The sequence below is a fragment of the Panicum virgatum genome, chromosome 2N, assembly GCF_016808335.1.
Source record: "Panicum virgatum strain AP13 chromosome 2N, P.virgatum_v5, whole genome shotgun sequence".
NCBI lineage: Eukaryota > Viridiplantae > Streptophyta > Magnoliopsida > Poales > Poaceae > Panicum > Panicum virgatum.
In genome coordinates this window covers 37,002,562-37,025,133 of record NC_053146.1, presented here as the reverse complement: position 1 = coordinate 37,025,133, position 22,572 = coordinate 37,002,562, and the positions used below count along the sequence as shown (strand labels likewise).

The 22,572-nt window shown below is 45.0% G+C and overlaps 1 protein-coding gene and 1 pseudogene across 1 annotated transcript; both read left to right on the top strand.

The window, feature by feature from the left end:
• Positions 1-3,758: 3,758 nt before the first annotated feature.
• On the top strand, positions 3,759-22,482 carry LOC120660327 (annotated as a pseudogene).
• On the top strand, positions 4,016-13,814 carry LOC120660328. The gene is made up of 3 exons (XM_039938821.1): positions 4,016-4,658; positions 12,568-13,417; positions 13,531-13,814. The coding sequence occupies exons 2-3, from the start codon at positions 12,610-12,612 to the stop codon at positions 13,584-13,586; spliced, it is 864 nt and encodes a 287-aa protein (XP_039794755.1). The 5' UTR covers positions 4,016-4,658; positions 12,568-12,609; the 3' UTR covers positions 13,587-13,814.
• Positions 22,483-22,572: the final 90 nt, after the last annotated feature.

The window sequence follows — 22,572 nt, the reverse complement described above, 5'->3', positions numbered from 1 at the left end:
CATTATGTGTTTAATTAAGTTATAAGATGCTCTAAGTATCCTTAAAAAGACCGGGATATCTGGGAAATAATTCTAGGACTGGACCCCTGAAAAATCATTAAGAACACTAGCCTTATTGGCATAAGCGTAAAAGGTGTTATGTTACATACCCATAAATATGGAGTCCAATATTTTGGACAATTATGTTACAAGAAGTGTTGATACTGAGAAATTCCACATAAAGTATTATCAACACTCTTGTGGGAGAAGTCATATGTGGAAGGCTTCAACCAATACTTTACCTAAAGGCATCGTTAAAGATGCAAGTTAAGTTGTGGCATGTCTTGAATTATACACCGTTAAATATAGATTTGTGTCCCTGATCCATATCATTTTAAAGATAAGAAATTGCTTTAAGCAATTTATCCCGGAAATTATTAAATGAAAGAGTGCAATTTTGGATCGAGTAACATGTCGAGATGTATTCCCAGACCTAAGACATTGTGAAAGATTGAATCCAGAACCAAACATAAATATTCAAGGCCTAAATGAACTAAGTTTAAGACTAAGTGGTGCTTAACAAATTAAGTATGTCATAAGTGTTGAGCATTAAATAAGTTATAAGATTATGGTGCTCAATATATATAAGTATTAAGTACTAAGTGATGTGACATAAATTCTAAAGATTGAGCATCATGTTCATAGGCTTGCCTAATATATTGCCGGCATAAGAAATAAATGGCAGCCTATTAACTAAGGGATAAGATATGATTCTGGAAATACGTTGGTTTTCTTCCTCCTTCAAAGTGCATGCACATAATAATATATAAGGATATATATATGTTTAATACATATAAATAAAAACCAACTGCACTCAGGGACTATAATAACCCCATCTCCCCATAAGCCTAAGTGGAATCACTTTGATTTTGAATGGGAACCATGGTCACTTAGTCCTGTGGTACTTAATTGACTGCAGTGATTGATTGATCTGGTGTACCATCTTTTGAGAAGTGAGTCCGTAAGTTTTATATAAGCATAAGGAATAAGTTTTGGAGCTCCTAAGTTAAAGAAGTTCATTTGATATAAGATGTCATCCTATAGCAACCGGGTTCAATGGTATGTATGATTCACCATTGTAATCCTTTTGTCTTGGTACGTCATTTTATTGAAAAGTGAACTTATAAGTTTAGCCTGATGATCAAGGGGGAGAATGTTGGTATGAACGGTGATCACCATTCTAAACTGGTGAGCGGTTATTTTTGACCAACAATTAATGGGGGCTTGATTGGAGCCCCCAGAATTCTCCAGGGGAGTCTCCCCAGTGCATGGTGCTCAAATATATAAGAGGATGAAACCCTAGGGCAGAGGCACGTCCTAGAGACTGCCCAGCCTCTGCCCCTAAGAAACCCAATCCACTGAGCACCCTAAGAAACCCAATCCACTGAGCACTACAAGCACTGGGAAGAGGCTTCCTAAAACCCCAATTGGCTAGAGAAAGAAGAAAAACAAGAACAGAGAAAAAAAGGTAGTGGAAGTTCAAGATCAAAGGTACTAAATCCTAATCCGAGCCCCTGTTTGTGGTTCTCTCTTAGACTAGTGATCCTAAACTATCTAACAGGAGCCTCTCTCTCAAGTCTCAAAAGTATCAAGAAAGCGAAGTGTATGCCACATGATTTGATTAATCACACGTCTCTAGCTCTAATTGGTGCAGTCAAAAGGGCATGGTCTCGTAATTACAAGGTCGCAATCCTAGAGATTATACTCGCAACCATCGACGTGCTTTTGCTTATGTTTTGTTCCGGAGAGGCTTGTCTGCAAACGAGGCCAGCGTTGCATAATGGTTTGGATGATTGTCCATTGATTCTCTAGTATATTTCTCATCCCAAATTATTTACATAAAATATAATTTTTTTTAGTTGATCGAATACCTCAAAATAAATATAACTCGCATCCCTAACTGCGATAATTAAATCACAATGAGATGAATACCGTTTCTGCAGTTATGTCATATCTTTTCGGGTCTTAGGATTAGTATCCTTTTATTTTCTTTTCCAACATCTCAAGGGCAGCGATGCATACCCGAAAACTTTGTTAATTTTAAAACGAGTGTGCATGCATATATCAAGGTTTACAAATCCGACCGGTCCGGTCAAACCGCCGCCCTCCGGTAGCGGTTTACCGGACCGGTTTGACCGGAAACCGGTTGAATTCAAATTCAAATTCAAAATCGCATGTGCAACCAGTTCCGACCGATATACCGGCCGGTTTGACCGGTTTACCGGTCGGTTTGACCGGTAAACCGGCCGGTATGACCGGTTTGGGATTTTTTCATTTTTTTAAATTTAAATTTGAATTTTGAATTGGGGCCGGTAGACTGGTTTACCGGCCGGTTTGACCGGTTTATCGGCCGGTATGACCGGTTTGGGAATTTTTATTTTTTGGAATTCAAATTTGAATTTTGAATTGGGGCCGGTTTGATACCGGCCCAAACCGTAACCGGACCGGTTCCCATTGGTTTCGTTAACCCTGGCATATATACACATAGATGCAGTCTACATTGTATTATTTTTAAATAAAACCTATTTCCTTTTCAACATCTCAGGAACCAAAGCACTCCTACCTATGAAATGACTGCACTGCGTCCTCTAGAGAAGAGGAAATCAGGGCCGTCCATCTGGACACAGCAAATTGACAATCTTGAGCATCTGGACACTTCCATCTTTCTCCCCTCCTCCTAATAATCAACGCTAAATTAAATTAAATTAATTTGATAAACCCTTTATTCTCCCTCCCCCGTTGGAGCCGGATTCAGTACCTTTGCTCAATGAAGGCACGTTGCAACTTTTCCTCCATCTCCGGCGTCCATTTTCAATCCAACGCCTCCATCCTTTCCTAGCAAAAGGGCCCAGCGGTCAGGGAGCATTCCTGGCATTCATCTTCTTCCTCGCGTCGCTTCAGCAAGCAGGTGGGATCCCATTCCCCAATCTGCGTGTGATTCATACTGTTCCTCACGTCGCTCCAGCAAGCAGCTAGAAGCCATCCGGCAAGCAGCTAAGCTGCGCTTGACCCTGTACACCATTCCTCCGGTTCCTTGCGTCGCTCCAGCAAGCAGCTAAGCTATCGAGGCAAATGGCATCCACCATTTCACCCACGAGCCGATCTAGGTACTCCGTGAAGAGCGCCTCCTCGATGTCGGATCAGATGAGGGCATGAGGCAGTACAGTGTGGTGTGCGGCGTGAATGCTATCGGGCACAACACCCTGGATTATTAGCGAATCGGCTATGAAACTGGAAGGACGATGGCTGGAGCTCACCAGATTCGGGGCGGATGGCGGCAAGGGGCTGTGCGAGCACCACGGCAGTCCGCGAGGAACACCTCGTTTTCCTGCCGGGGCTGGGGTCCGCAGCGCGCGAGCAAGCGCTTTTTTTTTTGAACTCAGCACGCGCAGATTGGGGAAGAGTATCGTGCCTACTTGCTGGAGCAAGGAAGAAGATGAATGCGAGGAATGCTCCCTGACCGTTGGGCCCTTTTGCTTGGAAAAGTATGGAGGCGTTGGATTGAAAATGGATGCTGGAGATGGAGGGAAAGTTGACGTGCCTTCAATCATTGAGCAAAGGTACTGAATCCGGCTCCTCCCCGCGTTGCCTACAACTCACCGGGCTGCTCTCCATCCTTCCTTCTATAAAGTGCCCGCCAGAATCCGCCACCACCAGCGGCAGCGCGGTGGTTCTCTGCTGCTCTCGGCATTTGGGTTGGGTTGGATCAGGGAGGCGCCATGGCGGCCTTGGGGGCGAAGGTGGAGCGGCTGTCCTCGATCGACGCGCAGCTGCGGATGCTCGTGCCTGGCAAGGTGTCGGAGGACGACAAGCTCATTGAGTACGACGCGCTCCTCCTCAACCGCTTCCTCGACATCCTGCAGGATCTCCACGGCGACGACCTCAAGGAGATGGTATAGATACTACCTTCCATTCATCTCCCTTCCTGTCCCAGCTCCTCCGTGTTCTTGCTTTCTTTATTTTTTTTCTTTTTCCTTTTCGGGTTGAAGTTTGCGATGCACTTATAACCTTTGGTTTGGATCCGAATAGTCCAGTTCAGTGTGCAGGTGATTATCCTTAATTTTTCCGGTCTTCGTTTTATTCCTCTACTACAGTACATATGCCGTTTTGTGTTTAGTGAGATTTCACAGTGAAAAAGTGCCCAATCATCGGTCAAAGGCATCAGATCAGTGCCATTAGTTTGTTTCGTTTTGGTACGATTTCTAGGAGGTACAGCTTCAGTAGAGGTGGATGTTGGAAATAAAATCAGTTAAGATATATGTGATCTTCACTGGAAAACGTTTAAACCACCTAAATGCGATTAAGTAAACCTAATGACAAAATCCTATTGGGCTGTGATCAGCAGACCCATTAGGCCCGTTTCCAGAGGCTGGCCCCCAGCCCCACAGTGGCTATAAATATAAGGTCGTGGTTAGCACACCTTAATCACCCATTCACGTCATTCTAAAACCCTAGCCACCGCTAGTCTGATCGCTAAGGGCATTGGAGGGGTTTGGAAGGCCAAGCACTCCTATTGGCGCTCGGAGGACGCCGATTCGCTGCTGCATCTCCTACACCGACAAGAACGCCTACTTTCTCTACGGATGAGGCGTAAATGGCTGCTGCTACTGCTAACGCTGGTATAATATTTACCATTTATTCCGCATTAGATTGATTTGTCATGAAATATGTTATGTTAAGCTCCTGAAGTAATGTGCCTCTAATGTTTAGTTTTGGAAATTCTAACAATCGGTATCATGAGCCATCTTAACCTAGTCATGTACGGTCAATTTTGAGCCATGTTTATGCCTCTGATTTTTGTCGGTTTAAGATGCATATGTGCTGTGCAGATTAGATCCTATTGCACAGTTAAGGTTTATGCATGTTTTAGATGCAATTAGATCCTGCAGAATGGCTTTCACATGTTAATCATGCTTGATTAGATCTAAATCATGGTTAATTAGGTTTCTGATCATGAGATTAGATCTAATCTAATTCGGTTAGGTCAAGTTTAAGATTAATCTTGATCTGTTAATGCTAAGTGTCTCGGATTAGAAACAAATCATTAATGTTTATGCTAATTTATGATTAAACCGAGGCAAATTGATGATTAATAATGTAATTAGGTATCTAGGGTTTACGGTTCCTTAATCTGTTCCCCAAATTTAAGCCACTATTAAGTTAATTTCCGCAAATTAGATCCAAATTCATGAGATTAGATGCATCAGTCAGCATTTGAGAAGAAGGGGAATGCAAATTTCAGATCGCATAAGAAATCCCCAATTTTTCATGAACCCTAACCCTAAGATTACCTGGATGGCGACCATGAGTTGGATCGCCGTCCCGCTGGCATGACAGTATGGTACTCCAGTGGAGCCCCTCGACGGGATGCCGCGCGTCTAGGTTGCACGCGCACACCGGCGAGAGGGCCCACGGGAGCACCTTGAAGGCCGCCAGCGCATCAGGAAGACCGGCGCATGAGGACACGCCCGCGCGGCTCTGAGGCGCACGCACCAGAGGCGGCAGCAGGCCAGAGCCAACGGCACACGCGCCGCGGCCCGCGCATGAGGCAGCGCGCGGCCTACGCGCGTGAGCCGGCGGCTCGGTGGCCAGCAGGCGGCGGCCGGCCCAAGGCCGAGAGCACCAAACGGCGGCCGGGCCTGCGTCCCGCGGCGCGTGGCACGCCAGGAGGGGCGCCGGCGTTCAGGTGCACGCTGGCCCCACGCAGACGCACTCGGCGCTCTGCTGCCACGCATGGGCGCCAGCGGCGGCCTGCAGGTCGCGCCCCCCTGCAGGATATTATCGGAGGTTCATTGAGAATTTCTCCAAGATTGCGAAGCCTTTGACTTCCTTGCTAGAGAAGAATGCGGCATTCATATGGACAGATGAGCGTCAGATCGCCTTTGATGAGCTAAAGAAGAGGTTGACTACAACGCCAGTCCTTACTCTGCCAGACTAGAGCAAGAGGTTCACGGTGTATTGTGATGCTTCGAAGGATGGTCTTGGTTGTGTTCTGATGCAGGAGGGCAGAGTGATTGCTTATGCTTCACGGCAGTTACGTCGGAATGAGCTGAACTATCCCACTCATGATCTTGAGTTAGCCGCAGTTGTGCATGCTCTGAAGATTTGGAGGCATTACTAGTATGGGCAGCAGTGTGATATCTATACTGATCACAAGAGCCTCAAGTATATATTCACGCAGAATGAGCTGAACATGCGGCAGAGGAGATGGTTAGAATTGGTCAAGGATTATGACCTGGAGATTCACTATCATCCGGGTAAGGCCAATGTCGTGGTAGATGCTCTGAGCAGAAGAAGCTATGTCAACATGGCTGTTGCTTTCCAGATGCCTCAGGAGTTATGTGAGGAGTTTGAGCAGTTAAGTCTGGGTTTCTTGCATCATACTTCGAGTGCGACATTCGAGGCAGAGCCCACTCTAGAGGCAGAGATCCGGCAGCGTCAGAAGGAAGATGAGAAGCTGCAGGAGATTCGTGAGTTGCTCAAGAAAGGCAAGGCTCCTCATTTCAGAGAGGATGATCAAGGTACCTTGTGGTACAAGAACCGGATTTGTGTGCCAGAGGGGAATGATTTCAGGAAGTTGATTCTGAGTGAGGCTCATGATACGGCTTACTCTATTCATCCGGGCAGTACTAAGATGTATTATGATCTTAAGGAGCATTTCTGGTGGCCCGGGATGAAGCGTTCAGTCGCCGAGTACGTGGCCATCTGCGACACATGTCAGCGTGCGAAGGCAGAGCATCAGAGGCTAGCCGGTTTGTTCCAGCCGTTGAAGATTCCCGAGTGGAAATGGGAGGAGATCACGATGGATTTCATAGTGGGATTACCTCATACTCAGCAGGGGTACAACTCTATATGAGTAGTAGTGGATCGTTTGACGAAGGTTGCTCACTTCATTCCAGAGAACACTACTTACTCCGGTGCCAAACTTGCAGAGTTGTATATCTCCCGAATTGTCTGTTTGCATGGTGTGCCCAAGAAGATTATATCTGACAGAGGATCTCAGTTCACTTCACGGTTCTGGGAGCAGCTCCATGATTCGTTGGATACGAAGCTGCGCTTCAGTACCGCCTATCATCCTCAGACAGATGGGCAGACAGAGAGAACCAACCAGCTGTTGGAAGATATGTTGCGAGCCTGTGCTATTCAGTATGGTACTAGTTGGGATAAGTGCCTGTCGTAAGCTGAGTTCTCCTATAACAACTGCTACCAGGCCAGTCTGAAGAAGTCCCCCTTTGAGGCATTGTATGGCAGAAAGTGCAGGACTCCTCTGTATTGGGATCAGATTGGTGAGAAGCAGCTCTTTGGCCCTGACATTATAGAAGATGCAGAGCAGATGGTACAGACTGTGCGGGAGAATCTGAGGATTGCACAGACTAGGCAGAAGAGTTATGCAGATGGCAAATGGAGGGACCTGACCTTCAAGGTGAACGATTATGTGTACTTGAAGGTGTCACCAATGCGGGGAATCCGCAGGTTTAATCTGAAAGGGAAATTAGCACCAAGGTACATTGGTCCATTCAGGGTGCTGGAGAGGAAAGGCGAAGTTGCTTATCGCCTAGAGTTGCCCACTGATCTCTCTGGGGTGCACGATGTCTTCCATATTTCTCAGTTGAAGAAGTGTCTGTGAGTACCTGAGAAGCAGGCACCACTGGATGGGTTAGATGTGCAGGAAGATCTGACCTATATTGAGCATCCGGTGAAGATTCTGGATACATCAGAGAGGGTCACACGGAACAAGCGCATCAAGATGTGCAGAGTTCAGTGGAGTCATCACAGTGAAGCTGAGGCTACATGGAAGCGAGAAGATGAGCTGAGGAAGACATATCCAGATCTCTTTGCTAGCCAGTCCAGCTGAATCTCGGGGACGAGATTCCTATAAGGGGGTAGGGTCTGTAACACCCTAATTTAAATTCCAGCATTTATTAATAAATTTAATTGGCTTTATTTAATTTTCTAAGGTTTATTATGTTTAGTCTTGCAATTAATCTAATTTTTGTTTCACAAGGAATTAAAATTTTTCTAGGATAAATATGTTTGTGCATTCATGCTGGTGCATAGTTTTATTTGATTGAGTGTGGTTTGAATTCAAATTCGAATTTGAATTCAAATAGTATTAGTTTGGTTTGAAATAGGAAAAAGAATAAAGGAAAGGAAATAGAAAAGAGAAGAAACCCAACCCAGCAAAACAGCCCAAACCCAGCCGGCCCGTTTCCCCTCTTCCTCTCTCCCCTCTTGGCCCATCCCCTCCGCACGGCCCGCTCACCCCGCAGCCCAGCGCGCCCCGCACCCTCCTCATGCGACACCGGGCCCACAAGTCAGCACTCCTCCACAGCGCGCGCATCGCCCGTGGACTTCCCGTCTCGCTGTCAGCCCGGGCCCGCTCGTCAGCTTCTCCGTTCTCCTCGCGCCCGCGCTCAACGGCCTCCCGAATCACAGCCGCGATCCTCGCCGTGATTCCCCTGCCCATCCCGCAAGCCCAGATCTCGGCCCTGCCCTTTTAACCACCCGCGCCGCACCCCCTGCGCCCCTATCCATACCAGCACCGCCACCATAACCCTAGCCACCCCTGCGCTGCAGCTCCGCCGCGCAGAGCTCTCAGCTCTGCCGCGGCCACGCTGCTCCACCACACCCCAAGCCAAGCAGACCCCCGCCGCGTCTTCGCATTGGTACCAGGAAGCTCCCTGGTGCCTTCATCGTCAACCCCGACCTGTGCAACACCGTGTTTCTGACCGAGACCCAACACCGGTGAGTTTACTCCGCCGCAGAAATTCCTCGTCGCAGGTGCGGATCAGCCCGTGTTGAACCCGGATTTGTCTTCGCAGCATCAGCACGAATCAGCCCGGGGGGACCAGGAGCTCGGAGATCCACCACCGCGCCTCCTCCTCGAGCTCCGCCCGAGCGCTGCCTGAACGCCGCCCGGATCCCGCCGCCGGCGCTGCTGCACAACGACTCCGCCCAATCCCGAGCCCGGTGAGCACCGCCCCAGCCTCCTGATCCTTTTGCACTAGTTTGGTTGGACCGTAGAACCCTGGAGCCCATAGAACCGCGTACGCCGGCACTGAGCCGCCGCGCCACCGCAGCTCGTCGCGGTGAGCTTGCCACATCACTGTACCGGCCCGTACGACTCCTACACAGGCTTGCCTGTGCCTTGCGCAAGTCCCATGAGCCCGGTTGCGCATAGTTCCAGCACCAGCATGGCCGGATACCGCACGCCGGCGACCACAACCGCGCAGAGCCGCCGCCGTTGCTGAACGCGCCACCACAGACCTCCCCGAGACCAACCTAGGCCCCAGGTGTATCACACGTAGCGCGCTCATGCTCTCTGACCCGAAACCGAGGCCAATCAAGCCCCGGAGTGCCAGTTTTGGCTTTCTCCGGCGATCCCCCGCCGCGGAGCAGAGCCCCGGCGACGCAGCGCCGCCACCCCGCGCGAGGATAGGTCCTGGCCGCTCGATCCGAGATCAATGCACAAGATTAGATCGTCATATCCCTTCATCCAGAGCCTTTCGATCCCGATCCGACGGCCGTGATCCGCGCGTACCGGTTCGCTGTGGTCTTTTTGCTAAAGAGACCCTGATCTTTCCTATATTCAACCCACAGTCCTGAGGAGTGTAAAAGTATTTACGGTTAAACCCTGATTTTAACTCTTAGGCCCCTAACCTTTTTAAAAATCAAACCCGCAGTCCAGACCCTTTCTTTTTGCTAGTTAGACCCTGTGTCTATCCTTTATTTATGTTTAGGCCCTCGGTTTTTGCAGAAAAACCCCAGAAACTTAGTTTTTCTTGCAGAAAAGCCCCTAGACCTTGTTTTTGCTCTAGTTTTCGCGTTCAAGCTCCGTTTTAGGTGTTCTTTATGTTCACGCGATCGTTGTAACGCGTAGAATAGTTCTATCATAGTTTTGGTTGCTATTTTCATGTATTGTTGTACTGTTTCTTAGTTTTTGCTATTGTTTGCTTGTATGTTTATGTTGTGTATTGTTTTTGGCCATGTGTTCGTGAATAGACGTTGAGCTACCGGAGGAGCCCCAGTACCAGTGCCCGGAGCAGCCACCACCTTCTAAGCACTTTGAGCAGCAGGAACAGTTTGAGGAAAGCAAGTATAACATGAACAACACCTATCACCTTTAAATACATTTTCATACTGCATTTTAATACTGTATGCCTATAAGGATTTCCTAGCCACATTTATCCTTTATATAATTATCCCTTGGGTTGCATTTTGGTTAGTTGTGCTAGGTGCCGCGCTATAACACACTTGGTCCTTTTTAATTAATTTGATTAATGGTATATGCAACTTAATTCTGGGAGTGGCCCGTTTGAGTGGCTCACGTCTCGTTTAAAATTGGTTTTTCTAGAAACTTGGTTTAGGGGGCTCGTACTGTGTTATGTGCTAGCTACTCTCCATAGGGACCGTATGTTATTAGAGCGACAACCTGGGACAACCGCGCAACCACAAGACTGGAATGGGACGGTCTTGGCTTACTAATTAGGTCATTTTTGTTCGGGAGTAACTTACCGACGGGGCAGGAGGGGTGGTGAGCTTCAATGGTCCCTGCGCTACGAGGCTTGGTCTGCGTACCCCCTCGAGGTGGGCCCCATCATTGTGGAGCCTGAATCCTTAGCGGTTACACCTTACCAACGTGATCCTTTGTAACGGCCTCGTAGTGAGTTTGCTAGTCATCTCACCTAAGGAAGTGTGATGAACAACTAGCGTAGCTCACGACTTGTGGGTAAAGATGTGCAACCTCTGCAGAGTGTAAAACTGGTATACTAGCCGTGCTCACGGTCATGAGCGGCCCGGATCCTCCTTTTGATTAGTGGGGTTACCTTGGTGGTTCGGTTTGGTTCTCAGTGGTTCATGGATAATTTTGATTAATTACTATGTAACTGGGTTTATGGTAAATCATCAACTTGTAGTAATTAGTTTTAATAAAATGTTGCCAAGATTAAAAACTAATGCAGTCGAGTCAGCCAACCTTAGAGCCTCATAGTTTGTGTTATACTTGTTGAGTACAAGTTGTGTACTCACTCTTGCCTACCCTACTCTTTTTACTCTTGGGGATACTCTACTGCTGTTCAGTTCCTGCCGATGCGAGGGAGTTCACCCGGAGCTACCAGGAGTACGAGGACTTCTAAATGTTCGTCTCGCAGTCGACGTCCCTGTGGTGCCCAGCTTCCGAGAGGCTTCGTTTATGTTTTACGCTTCCGCATACTATGTATCAGACATTTTGTCATTAATGTAATAAATAACATTCATATTCGCTTTATTATATCTTTTTACGTGATATGTGCTGTGATATATTTTTCATTCTGTTGTATATACGTGTGACTTGATCCTGGCACGTATATGATTGCTCTGTTTATGTCCTTTTATAAACCGGGTGTTACACCGCGTGAGTTGCGGCGGCTCTGGTTGGAAGCTGAAGTGAAAAGGAAAGTGAGGACCTAGGGTTTGTTCCGACCGGGCTTCCATGTTTTATACTGATGGCATTAAGTTTTCAGCCGTTGGATCGAAACGAACGATCCAGATCCACCCGAGCTTAGGGTTTCGCGGGATGGGCCAAATGGGGCGAGAGCACATTTTGGGCCGCAAAAGAAGGGGATGTTTCGCAGGCTAAGATGTTTTGCGGAAGCCCTTCCAAAAAGCTAAGAGAGTTATAGCGAAAGCTATAGCGAAGCTATCCATTTAGCGGTTTGCAAAAAAGATATGCATAATGTGACCAATAACATCAGAAATGCAACCAATTTCAGCAAATTTTTCATAGCCATACGACCATAATACATACAAAATTAGAAGCATCATTGGTCTAACATTCTAAGATAGACTCAACACGTCTCTTGACTGCCTAACTGTGCCCGTGTTGCTTTGTTTATGGTCCACCCTAGATATATTGATTCTTTATTTTTTTTGGCTACATCTTTAGCAGAAGTAGCAGACATTTATTATCACTAAATCCTATAAAAACCCCTTTAGCGGACATAGCGGACAAATGTTGTATAGCGTAGCGGTAGATCTCTTAAAAAGCTAATAGCGGACTATAGCGGGCTATTAGCGGGCTATTTTGTACATGGGTTTTAGCCCATTTAATGTTAAAGTCTTATTCTTTTACTGTTTCTTATGATTTAAGCTTAATTTTAATTGCTGTTATGTTAAAGGCTTTAATTATTTCTGTTGCACTTATTATTACTAGCATTATGTTAATTAATTTCCATGAGTTATGTAAATGCTTTTAATCATATTTTAATTGCATTTATTCACTGAAAATTATGTTCATTCACCATAAGCAATTAAGATGCACTCTATTTAAATGGAACCATCGGGAAGTTTATTTAGAGCACTTGTAATTAATTCTGACCATTGTTGATTTAATTACGAGTTTTAATGATAAATTTCGTTTGTTTTCCCCATCGGTGATGCAAATTGAAATTTATGTATGATTTTAATCAGACCATCGTAGGGTTAATTTCATACTTCTTATGCGCATCTTAATTGTGAGTTTAATTAAGTTATTGTTCTCATGATTTTCAGTGAACACTTTGACGGGCTACCTGAAGTCCATTGAGCCCCTAAATGGCCCCAACTACCCCCAACTGGTATAAAGATGTTCAGGTGGCCATTGTTGTGTGCGAGTATGATCTCGCCTTACGTCAAGACAAGCCAGCAGAGCCCGCTGATCCCAATGGTGATCGTACTGCCATTGAGAAGTGGGAGAGATCGGACAGGATGGCCAACATGATCATTAAGAACACGATCTCTCCGGCCATCTGTGGTGCTATTCCTGATAAGGACCAGGATGGTAATGAGATGAGCACCAAGGCATACCTTGCCAAGGTGGAGGAGAACTTTAAGAGTTCTTCCAAAATTTATGCTAGCACCCTGATCACGAAGATGCTGACTTCACAGTATGATGGGCAAAGTGGAATCAGGGAGCACATTATGAGCATGTGTGACATGGCAAATAAGCTGAAGACATTGGATATGGCTATCTCTAATGGTTTTCTGGTGCACTTCATCATGACTTCTCTACCAGTACAGTACAGTCCCTTCAAAATAAGCTACAACACTCTGAAGGCGACTTGGAGCATGGCTGAGCTCATTAGCTACTGTGTTGAGGAAGAAGAAAGGCAGAAAGCTGAGAGGATGAAGGATGCTGTCAACATGGTCAGCGAGCGCTTTGGGCGTGTTAGCATGAGCAACACTCCTAAGCATCAGGCTGAGTCAGGCAGCAGTAGGCAGCATAAGAAGAAGTTTAAGGGCCATAAGAGCAAGGCCGTGTCACATAAGAAGACCTCTAATGAGAGGTTGTGCAAGTTCTGCAAGTCACCTAAGCATGAGCAGAAGGATTGCCATGGATTTAAGGAGTGGCTTAAGAACAAAGGTACAATTATTGATTATGTATCTTTTATTGATGAATCATTCTTAGTGAATTTTTCTCCTAATACTTGGTGGATTGACTCAGGTGCCACTGTGCACATTTCCAATTCACTGCAGGTATTCAGTTCAATCCGAACTATAAGAGAGGGGGAGTGAAGCCTAAGAGTGGCTGATGGCAATGAAGTGAAGGTTGAAGGCATTGGGAGCTTTGACTTGGAGTTACCAGGCGGCTTCAACCTTAGTTTGCATGATGTTCTTTATGTTCCTAGTTTGAAGAGAAACCTTATTTCTGTTTCGCGTTTAGATAAGTCGGGACATATTTGTAAGTTTGGCAACTCTGTATGCAACATTAAATTTCATAATTTAAGTGTGGTCCTTGGTCATTTGCAAGGCGATCTTTATTTGCTCTCTCTTGATAATGTTTATTCTGCAATGAATGTGGATGATGTATCGCATAAGCGTAAGCGTGATGATGAGACTTCTTCGAAATTGTGGCATTGTCATTTGGGCCACATTTCGAGGGGGAGAATTGAGCATCTCATAAGAAAAAGAGATACTCCATTCATTAGATCTCTCAGACTTAGATCAACAATGCGTTGATTGTATTAAGGGTAAATTCACTAAGACAATTAAGAAAGGAGCTACTCGAAGTTTAGGCCTATTAGAAATAATTCATACTGATATTTGTGGCCCGTTCCCAGTAAAGTCTGTTGATGGTTTTGACTCGTTCATTACTTTCACAGATGACTTCTCTCGTTATGGTTATATTTACCCCATTCGTGATCGATCCGAGTCATTAGACAAATTCAAAATATTCAAGGCTGAAGTGGAAAATCAGCATAATATCACTATTAAATTAGTGAGATCGGATCGAGGTGGTGAATATTATGGGAGACACGCTCCATTCGGCCAAGTACCTAGACCATTCGCTAAGTATCTTGAAGAGAATGGTATAAAGGCCCAGTACAGTATGCCGGGCGAACCACAGCAAAATGGAGTAGCTGAGCGTCGTAATCGTACACTGACGGACATGGTATGTAGCATGCTTAGTTATTCTACTTTGTCTGTGGAGCTGTGGATGGAAGCATGAAAAACAGCTGCGCACATACTTAATCGTGTTGCTTCCAAATCCGTGCCAAAAACACCTTATGAGTTGTGGTTTGGGAAGAAACCGTCGCTTAATTTTTTGCGTGTGTGGGGCTGTCCAGCCGAAGCTAAGTTATTTAATCCACAGCAAAAGAAATTAGATGATAAGACGGTGAGCTGCTATTTCATCGGATACCCTGATAAGTCTAAGGGATACCGTTTCTACTGTCCTGATCGTTTCATTAAATTCGTTGAGACCAGGTAGGCTGTGTTCCTAGAGGATGCAGGAATCAGTGGGAGCTTTCCGAGGAGGGAAATTAATCTTGAAGAAATACGGACTGAGCTTCCCATCCCGATGATTCAAGAAACAGTAACACCTCAGTTAGTGCCGCTGTTTGTTCCTTTCGTTCAGAGTACACCATCTGTTCAGATTACGCCTCCTGTTCAGAGTACTAGCGCTGCTCCGCCTGTTGAAGTAGCTCCTGAGCCTGCGAGCGAACAACAAGCTGAGCAAATGGCGCCTAATGCTGAAGTTGAGAACCCTGTCGAGGTGCCTCAGACTGCACCTCTACCTGCACCTCAGCCTGTTGAACACTTAAGAAGATCACAACGAGCTAGGAAACAGACAGTTTTCCTTGATTATGAGACATACTTGAGTGAAGACATGTATGATATTGGGAAAGCTGATGATCCTAACTCGTTCCGAGAGGCAGTATCATGTGAGAACTCTACCAAATGGGTTGAGGCCATGGAGGAAGAGCTTAAGTCCATGAGTTCTAATGATGTATGGGATCTGGTAGATATTCCTGATGGAGTCAAACCAGTGGGCTGTAAATGGGTCTACAAGACTAAACGTGATTCTAAAGGGAATGTCGAACGATTCAAAGCAATGCTTGTAACCAAAGGTTTTACACAAAAGGAAGGGGTTGATTATAATGAAACTTTCTCCCCTGTGTCTAAAAAAGATTCATTCAGAATCGTTATGGCGCTAGTGACTCATTATGACTTAGAGCTGCATCAGATGGATGTCAAAACTGCATTCCTAAATGGTGACTTGGATGAGACCATCTTCATGGCACAACCGGAAGGTTTTGTTGTGAAGGGCAAGGAACATTTAGGATGCAGACTTAAGAAATCCATTTACGGGCTTAAGCAAGCGTCAAGACAGTGGAACCTTAAATTCAATTAAGTGATTAAGAAATTCAGCTTTAAGGAGAATGATGTGGATAATTGTATCTACACTAAGATAAAGGGTGGTAAATTTATAATTCTAGTGCTTTATGTGGATGATATCCTATTAGCGAGCAGCGATAAGCGTATGCTGTATGAGACAAAGGGATTTCTTTCATCCAAATTTGATATGAAAGATCTTGGTGAAGCCTCTTATGTTCTGGGCATTGAGATACACCGAGATAGGACCAAAGGAGTACTAGAATTGTCTCAAAAAGCATATATTGAGAAAATGCTTAAGAGATTTAATATGGATAAGAGTAAGGCTACACCTGTTCCATTAGCGAAGGGCGATAAGTTTAGTGAAGCCCAATGTCCTAAGAACCAATTGGAATCAGATGAGATGAAGGACGTACCTTATGCTTCAGCTGTCGGAAGCCTGATGTATGCACAAGTCTGTACGCGTCCTGACTTGGCATTTGCTACCGGAATGTTTGGAAGATATCAGAAAAATCCCGGAAATGTCCACTGGGTTGGTGTCAAGAAGGCATTACGTTACTGCCAAGGCACTAAAGACTTCATTCTCACATACAGAAGATCAGATAACCTTGAAGTTGTGGGCTATACTGATGCTGACTTTGCTGGGTGTGTGGATAGTAGTAAATCTACATCAGGATATATCTACACGTTAGCTGGTGGAGCTATATCATGGAAAAGCTCTAAGCAAGGTTTAGTTGCAGCGTCGACGATGCAAGCTCAGTTTGTGGCATGCTATGAAGCAACTGGACAGGCTGTTTGGCTTAAGAATTTTATTCCGGGCCTTAAGGTAATTGACAGCATTACGGAACCTATAACGTTATACTGCGATAATCAATTTGCAGTATTCTTTTCGAGTAACAAGAAGTCAAGTGGTGCTTCCAAACACATTGACCTTAAGTATCGTGTTGTGAAAGAAAGATGCTAGGATCGATCCATTAAGATTGAGCACATAAGAACTAATTCTATGTTAGTGGATCCGCTCACTAAAGGCTTACCACCGAACGTGTTTAAGCAGCACGTTACTAATATGGGTTTGGTGGATAGTCTTTAGGTTCTGGTTTAGGGCCATTATGAACTCCCAACTAACAAATAAGCGTTCTACCGAGGTGTTTCAGTGAGACTGTGGGTAATGGGGTCCCAGTAGTGCATCAAGTTACTGACGACGCATTGGTCCGGTACTTTCTATTACTACTAAGGGTGAACATTAGTATGATACGAACATTAACCTTAACCGTTAGATATATGTGATCTTCACTGTTAAGGAAAGCGTTTAAACCACCTAAACGCGATTAAGGAAACCTAATGACAAAACCCTAATGAGCTGTGATTAGCAGGCCCATTAGGCTCGTTTCCAGAGGCTGGCCCCCAGCCCCACAGTGCATATAAATATAAGGTCGTGGTTAGCACCTTAATCACCCATTCACGTCATTCTAAAACCCTAGCCACCGCTAGTCTGATCGCTAAGGGCACTGGAGGGGTTTGGAAGGCCAAGCACTCCCATTGGCGCCCGGAGGACGCCGATTCGCTGCTGCATCTCCTACACCGACAAGAACGCCTACTTCCTCTATGGATCAGGCGTAAATGGCTGCTGCTATTGCTAACGTTGGTATAATATTTACCATTTATTCCGCATTAGATTGATTTTTCAGGAACTAGGTTATGTTAAGATCCTGAAGTAACGTGCCTCTAATGTTTAGTTTTGGCAATTCTAACAGTGGAGACTGGAGACTTAGTGTGTGTGGTTGACTTTAGAATTTACAGCAACTCTTACATTGGGTAGATATTAAATAAAAGGTAATACTGCTTAATCTGGTTGTTTTAAGTAGGAGTCAAGTGTAATGTTGGAAACTTGGAGGATGCTCAGGTAGTCAGGTTCTTAGTTGATATATTTTTTTATTCTTTGCCCATATGATTGTTGCTTAGTATAGGAGACTGCCCATCTCAACTTCCTCCCATAATTATCTTTTGGTCCAATCAACATAGTTTTTCTTTGGCTTCATGAGTCCGCTTTTAGTAACACATTATTCATTGATTAGTCAGATATCATTAACACTTCAATCTTAATCGTGTTGGTAAAACATGGCATCATCTGTGGAAACTGAAAAATGCCTTCGGTATCTGGTATGGATCTCTAGTGGGACCAATTGAACAATGAAGCTTGCATATTTTTGTCATCTTTTGACTAGTATACTAAATCCTCTTCACCTCTTGGATGGCAAAATGTAGTTGAAAGAACATTGTCTCCAGTTCAGATATACTGATTGAGTTGAAGTATTTACTGAATAAGAGTGACTGCAGCTCTTCTTTAGGAGAATTGATATACTCCCTCTGTTTTTTAGTTCACAAATGAACTAATTAGCTTGCCCTAAACGTCATATATTTTCAAACAGAGGAAGTATCATGTTACTTCAGGACGTATATGGAATTGTCATTCTAAAGAGATGCAGCTCGTTGTAGCTTGTAAAAATGTGTCACCCCTTCTTGTACCTTCTCAGAATGTATGACAGATCCAGGGATAGGCTATGAAAAACGTTTTTTTTAAAGTAGTAACACATAGACATAGTTTTGGATTATAAGAAGCCTATGATGAAGTGGCCATATCAAGGCTAAGTTCTTACATTCTGGAATTGTGATTACCATATTATTTTTTTCTTTTTTACTTTTGCCAGTTGGCCACAACAATATCATCAGATCTACTTTGTTTTGGCGATAGTTATGTGGATTCTATAGATAGTAGCAACAAAACTATGAAACAGAGCTATGTTTTTCTCTTTCTTTCCAATCACGGACTATTAATTGGGTCGGCTTGCTTAATAGGTTCAAGAATGCTATGAGGTAGCTGCTGAGTATGAAACGAAGCATGACTTGAAAAAGCTTGATGAACTCGGCCAGATGATAACAAGCTTGGATCCCGGGGACTCTATTGTGATTGCCAAATCTTTTTCGCACATGCTTAACTTGGCCAATTTGGCTGAGGAAGTCCAGATAGCATACAGGAGGAGAATCAAGCTAAAGAAGGGAGACTTTGCTGACGAAAACTCAGCAATAACAGAATCTGACATTGAGGAAACACTTAAGAGGCTTGTAGTTGACCTCAAAAAGTCACCTGCTGAGGTATTTGATGCCCTCAAGAGCCAGACTGTTGACCTGGTTTTGACTGCACATCCAACACAGTCTGTGAGGAGGTCCCTACTCCAGAAACGCTCAAGGTTAGTCAGCCAAACAGTGCATTTGCAGCTAAAAAGATTTTGTTTTATTATTTAATATTTATCTTAACATTCTTTTTTCAGGATACGAAACTGTTTGGTTCAACTCTACTCTAAAGATATCACTCCAGATGATAAGCAGGAACTTGATGAGGCCCTGCAGTGAGAGGTGCTTATTGCAAATCTAATGTTCAGTTGATGCATAAGCATGATCTAGCCATCAAATTCGTTGAAGTTATGACCAAAGAGGTCCATTCTTAATTAGTTACCTGAACCTTTTCAGATCCAAGCTGCCTTTAGAACTGATGAGATCCGAAGAACACAGTCCACTCCCCAAGATGAAATGCGTGCTGGTATGAGCTACTTCCATGAAACAATTTGGAAGGGTGTTCCAAAGTTCTTGCGCCGAGTTGATACTGCACTGAAGAACATTGGGATTAATGAGCGTGTTCCTTACAATGCACCTCTTATTCAGTTCTCTTCTTGGATGGGAGGAGATCGTGATGGTGAGGGACATCTCTATCTATTTATCCTGTCTTCCCATGATTCTTAAATATGGAATATCTGCATTACCTATTATCTTTGTTGCTTGTATCTTTTGCATGACCTATTATCTTTGTTGCTTGTATCTGTTGCATGGGAAGATGACTACTATATGTCTGTTTGTGCAACACACCTAGTAGCATTTATCTTTGTATTCTAAATTTGGGTTGCTTCTACAAATACAGGAAATCCAAGAGTCACGCCAGAGGTTACCAGGGATGTCTGCTTGCTTGCCAGAATGATGGCAGCAAACTTATATTGCTCACAGATTGAGGATCTTATGTTTGAGGTAGCTATTACTTTGCTAATCTGTGTATAGTTTATAACTTCATTTGCATCTGATACTTGAAGTTAACAACTTCAAATGATTGCAGTTGTCTATGTGGCGATGCAGTGATGAGCTGCGCATACGTGCTGATGAGCTGCATCGCTCTACTAAGAAGGATGCCAAGCACTACATAGGTAGGTATCAGTGACATCATATAGGTCTTCTTAGTGATGATCTGTTGTTAGGCCATTCTTTGACATTCTATTATTCTAATGATTTTACCTTTTCCATTTCTGCTGCAGAATTTTGGAAGAAGGTTCCTCCAAATGAGCCATATCGGGTGATACTGAGTGATGTGAGGGATAAACTCTACAACACCCGTGAACGATCACGTGAGCTTTTATCCAGTGGACATTCTGATGTTCCAGAGGAAGCTACGCTGACAAGTGTTGAGCAGGTTGAAATTTATGCTTGGTCATTAGAAAAATAATATTAACTTTTGATTTTGCTTAGTAGGTTTCTAATCTGTAGAACCATCTCATGCAGCTGTTGGAGCCCTTGGAGCTATGTTACAGATCACTGTGTGCTTGTGGTGATCGTGTGATTGCCGATGGAAGCCTTCTTGATTTCTTACGTCAAGTTTCCACCTTTGGTCTCTCCCTTGTGAGGCTTGATATTAGGCAAGAATCAGATAGGCACACAGATGTCCTGGATGCCATCACCACATACCTGGGGATTGGATCTTACCGCGAGTGGCCCGAAGAACGCCGCCAGGAATGGTTATTGTCCGAACTCAATGGGAAACGCCCACTGTTTGGCCCAGACCTTCCCAAGACTGAGGAAGTTTCCGATGTTCTAGACACGTTCCATGTTATTGCTGAGCTTCCTGCTGACAATTTTGGTGCATATATCATTTCTATGGCAACAGCTCCTTCAGATGTCCTTGCTGTTGAGCTCCTCCAACGCGAGTGCTATGTAAAGACACCCCTTAGAGTAGTCCCACTGTTTGAGAAATTGGCCGATCTTGAGGCTGCCCCAGCTGCATTGGCCAGACTTTTCTCAATAGATTGGTACAGACAGAGAATCAATGGCAAGCAAGAGGTCATGATTGGGTATTCGGACTCTGGCAAAGATGCTGGTCGTCTGTCAGCAGCTTGGCAGCTGTACAAAGCTCAGGAGGAGCTCATCAAGGTTGCTAAGGACTTCGGTGTGAAGTTGACAATGTTCCATGGACGTGGTGGGACAGTTGGAAGGGGTGGTGGTCCCACTCACCTTGCCATTTTGTCCCAGCCACCAGACACAATCCATGGATCCCTCCGTGTCACAGTCCAAGGTGAAGTCATTGAGCAGTCCTTTGGTGAGGAACACTTGTGCTTCAGAACACTGCAGCGTTTTACAGCTGCTACCCTGGAGCATGGCATGCATCCACCAAATGCACCGAAACCAGAATGGCGAGCTCTTCTTGATGAGATGGCTGTTGTGGCAACTGAGGAATATCGGTCCATTGTCTTCAAAGAGCCACGTTTTGTCGAGTATTTCCGCCTTGTAAGTCCTTGTTTTTGGCCATTGTAAGCTGCAAAACAGAACTTTTGAAATAGGTCTAACCTGATCATTAATTTGAATCTAGCACATACTGTGGAAATTTATGATTTGCGAACCTAAAAAAATGGTCCACTGAAGCCATTTGATTGACGATTAACCCTACATTTAGCGAATATTTACTATCTGATGTTTGTGTTGACAGGCAACACCTGAAACAGAGTACGGCAGGATGAACATAGGAAGCAGGACATCCAAGAGAAAGCCTAGTGGAATTGAGTCACTCCGTGCAATCCCGTGGATCTTCGCTTGGACACAAACTCGGTTCCACCTCCCGGTCTGGCTAGGCTTTGGAGCCGCATTCAAGCATGTCCTCCAAAAGGACATCAGGAATCTCCACATGCTCCAAGAAATGTACAATGAGTGGCCGTTTTTCAGGGTCACCATCGATCTTGTTGAGATGGTGTTTGCCAAGGGTAATCCTGGGATTGCTGCCCTGTATGACAAACTCCTTGTCTCGGAGGATCTACAGCCACTGGGTGAGAAGCTGAGGACCAACTATGAAGAAACTGAAAAGCTTCTCCTTCAGGTCTTTCAAACAAAACACAAACATTTCTTGAATTATTTTTTGACTATGATCCAGCATTTTAGAATATACTGAACTTCATTTTGGACTTCAGGTTGCTGGGCACAGGGATCTTCTTGAAGGTGATCCCTACCTGAAGCAGCGGCTCCGCCTACGTGACGCCTACATCACCACCCTGAACGTCTGCCAGGCCTACACCCTGAAGCGGATCCGTGACCCAGACTACCACGTCGCTCACCCCACCTGTCCAAGGAGATCATGGACTCGAACAAGCCGGCAGCAGAGCTCGTGAAGCTGAACCCGGCCAGCGAGTACGCCCCAGGGCTGGAAGACACACTCATCCTCACCATGAAGGGCATAGCTGCCGGTCTTCAGAACACTGGTTAGGACAAGGTGGGGATCTGTTCCTTCTGATCATCTGCTCTATGCCTTTGTATTTTTGCCGATTTTAGCTGCATCTTTGATGGTCTCCCTACACCGTGAGAAAATAATGGCGTTTTCGCTGAAGTGGTGGCAAATAAAAGGGAGACGATGATCATGTCTGATCTGTTCTTAGACTGTTGTGTTGTAACTTTACAATGGAACATGGCAACAGCCTAAACTGTGGTGTCTATTTTGTCTCAAGTATTTCACAGGTTGGCTCTGAATTGTGGGAATTGTGCGTTCCAGCTAGGTTCCAAGTCCCCTTGCAATCTGCTGCTGGCTTGTGAGTCAGAATTGCA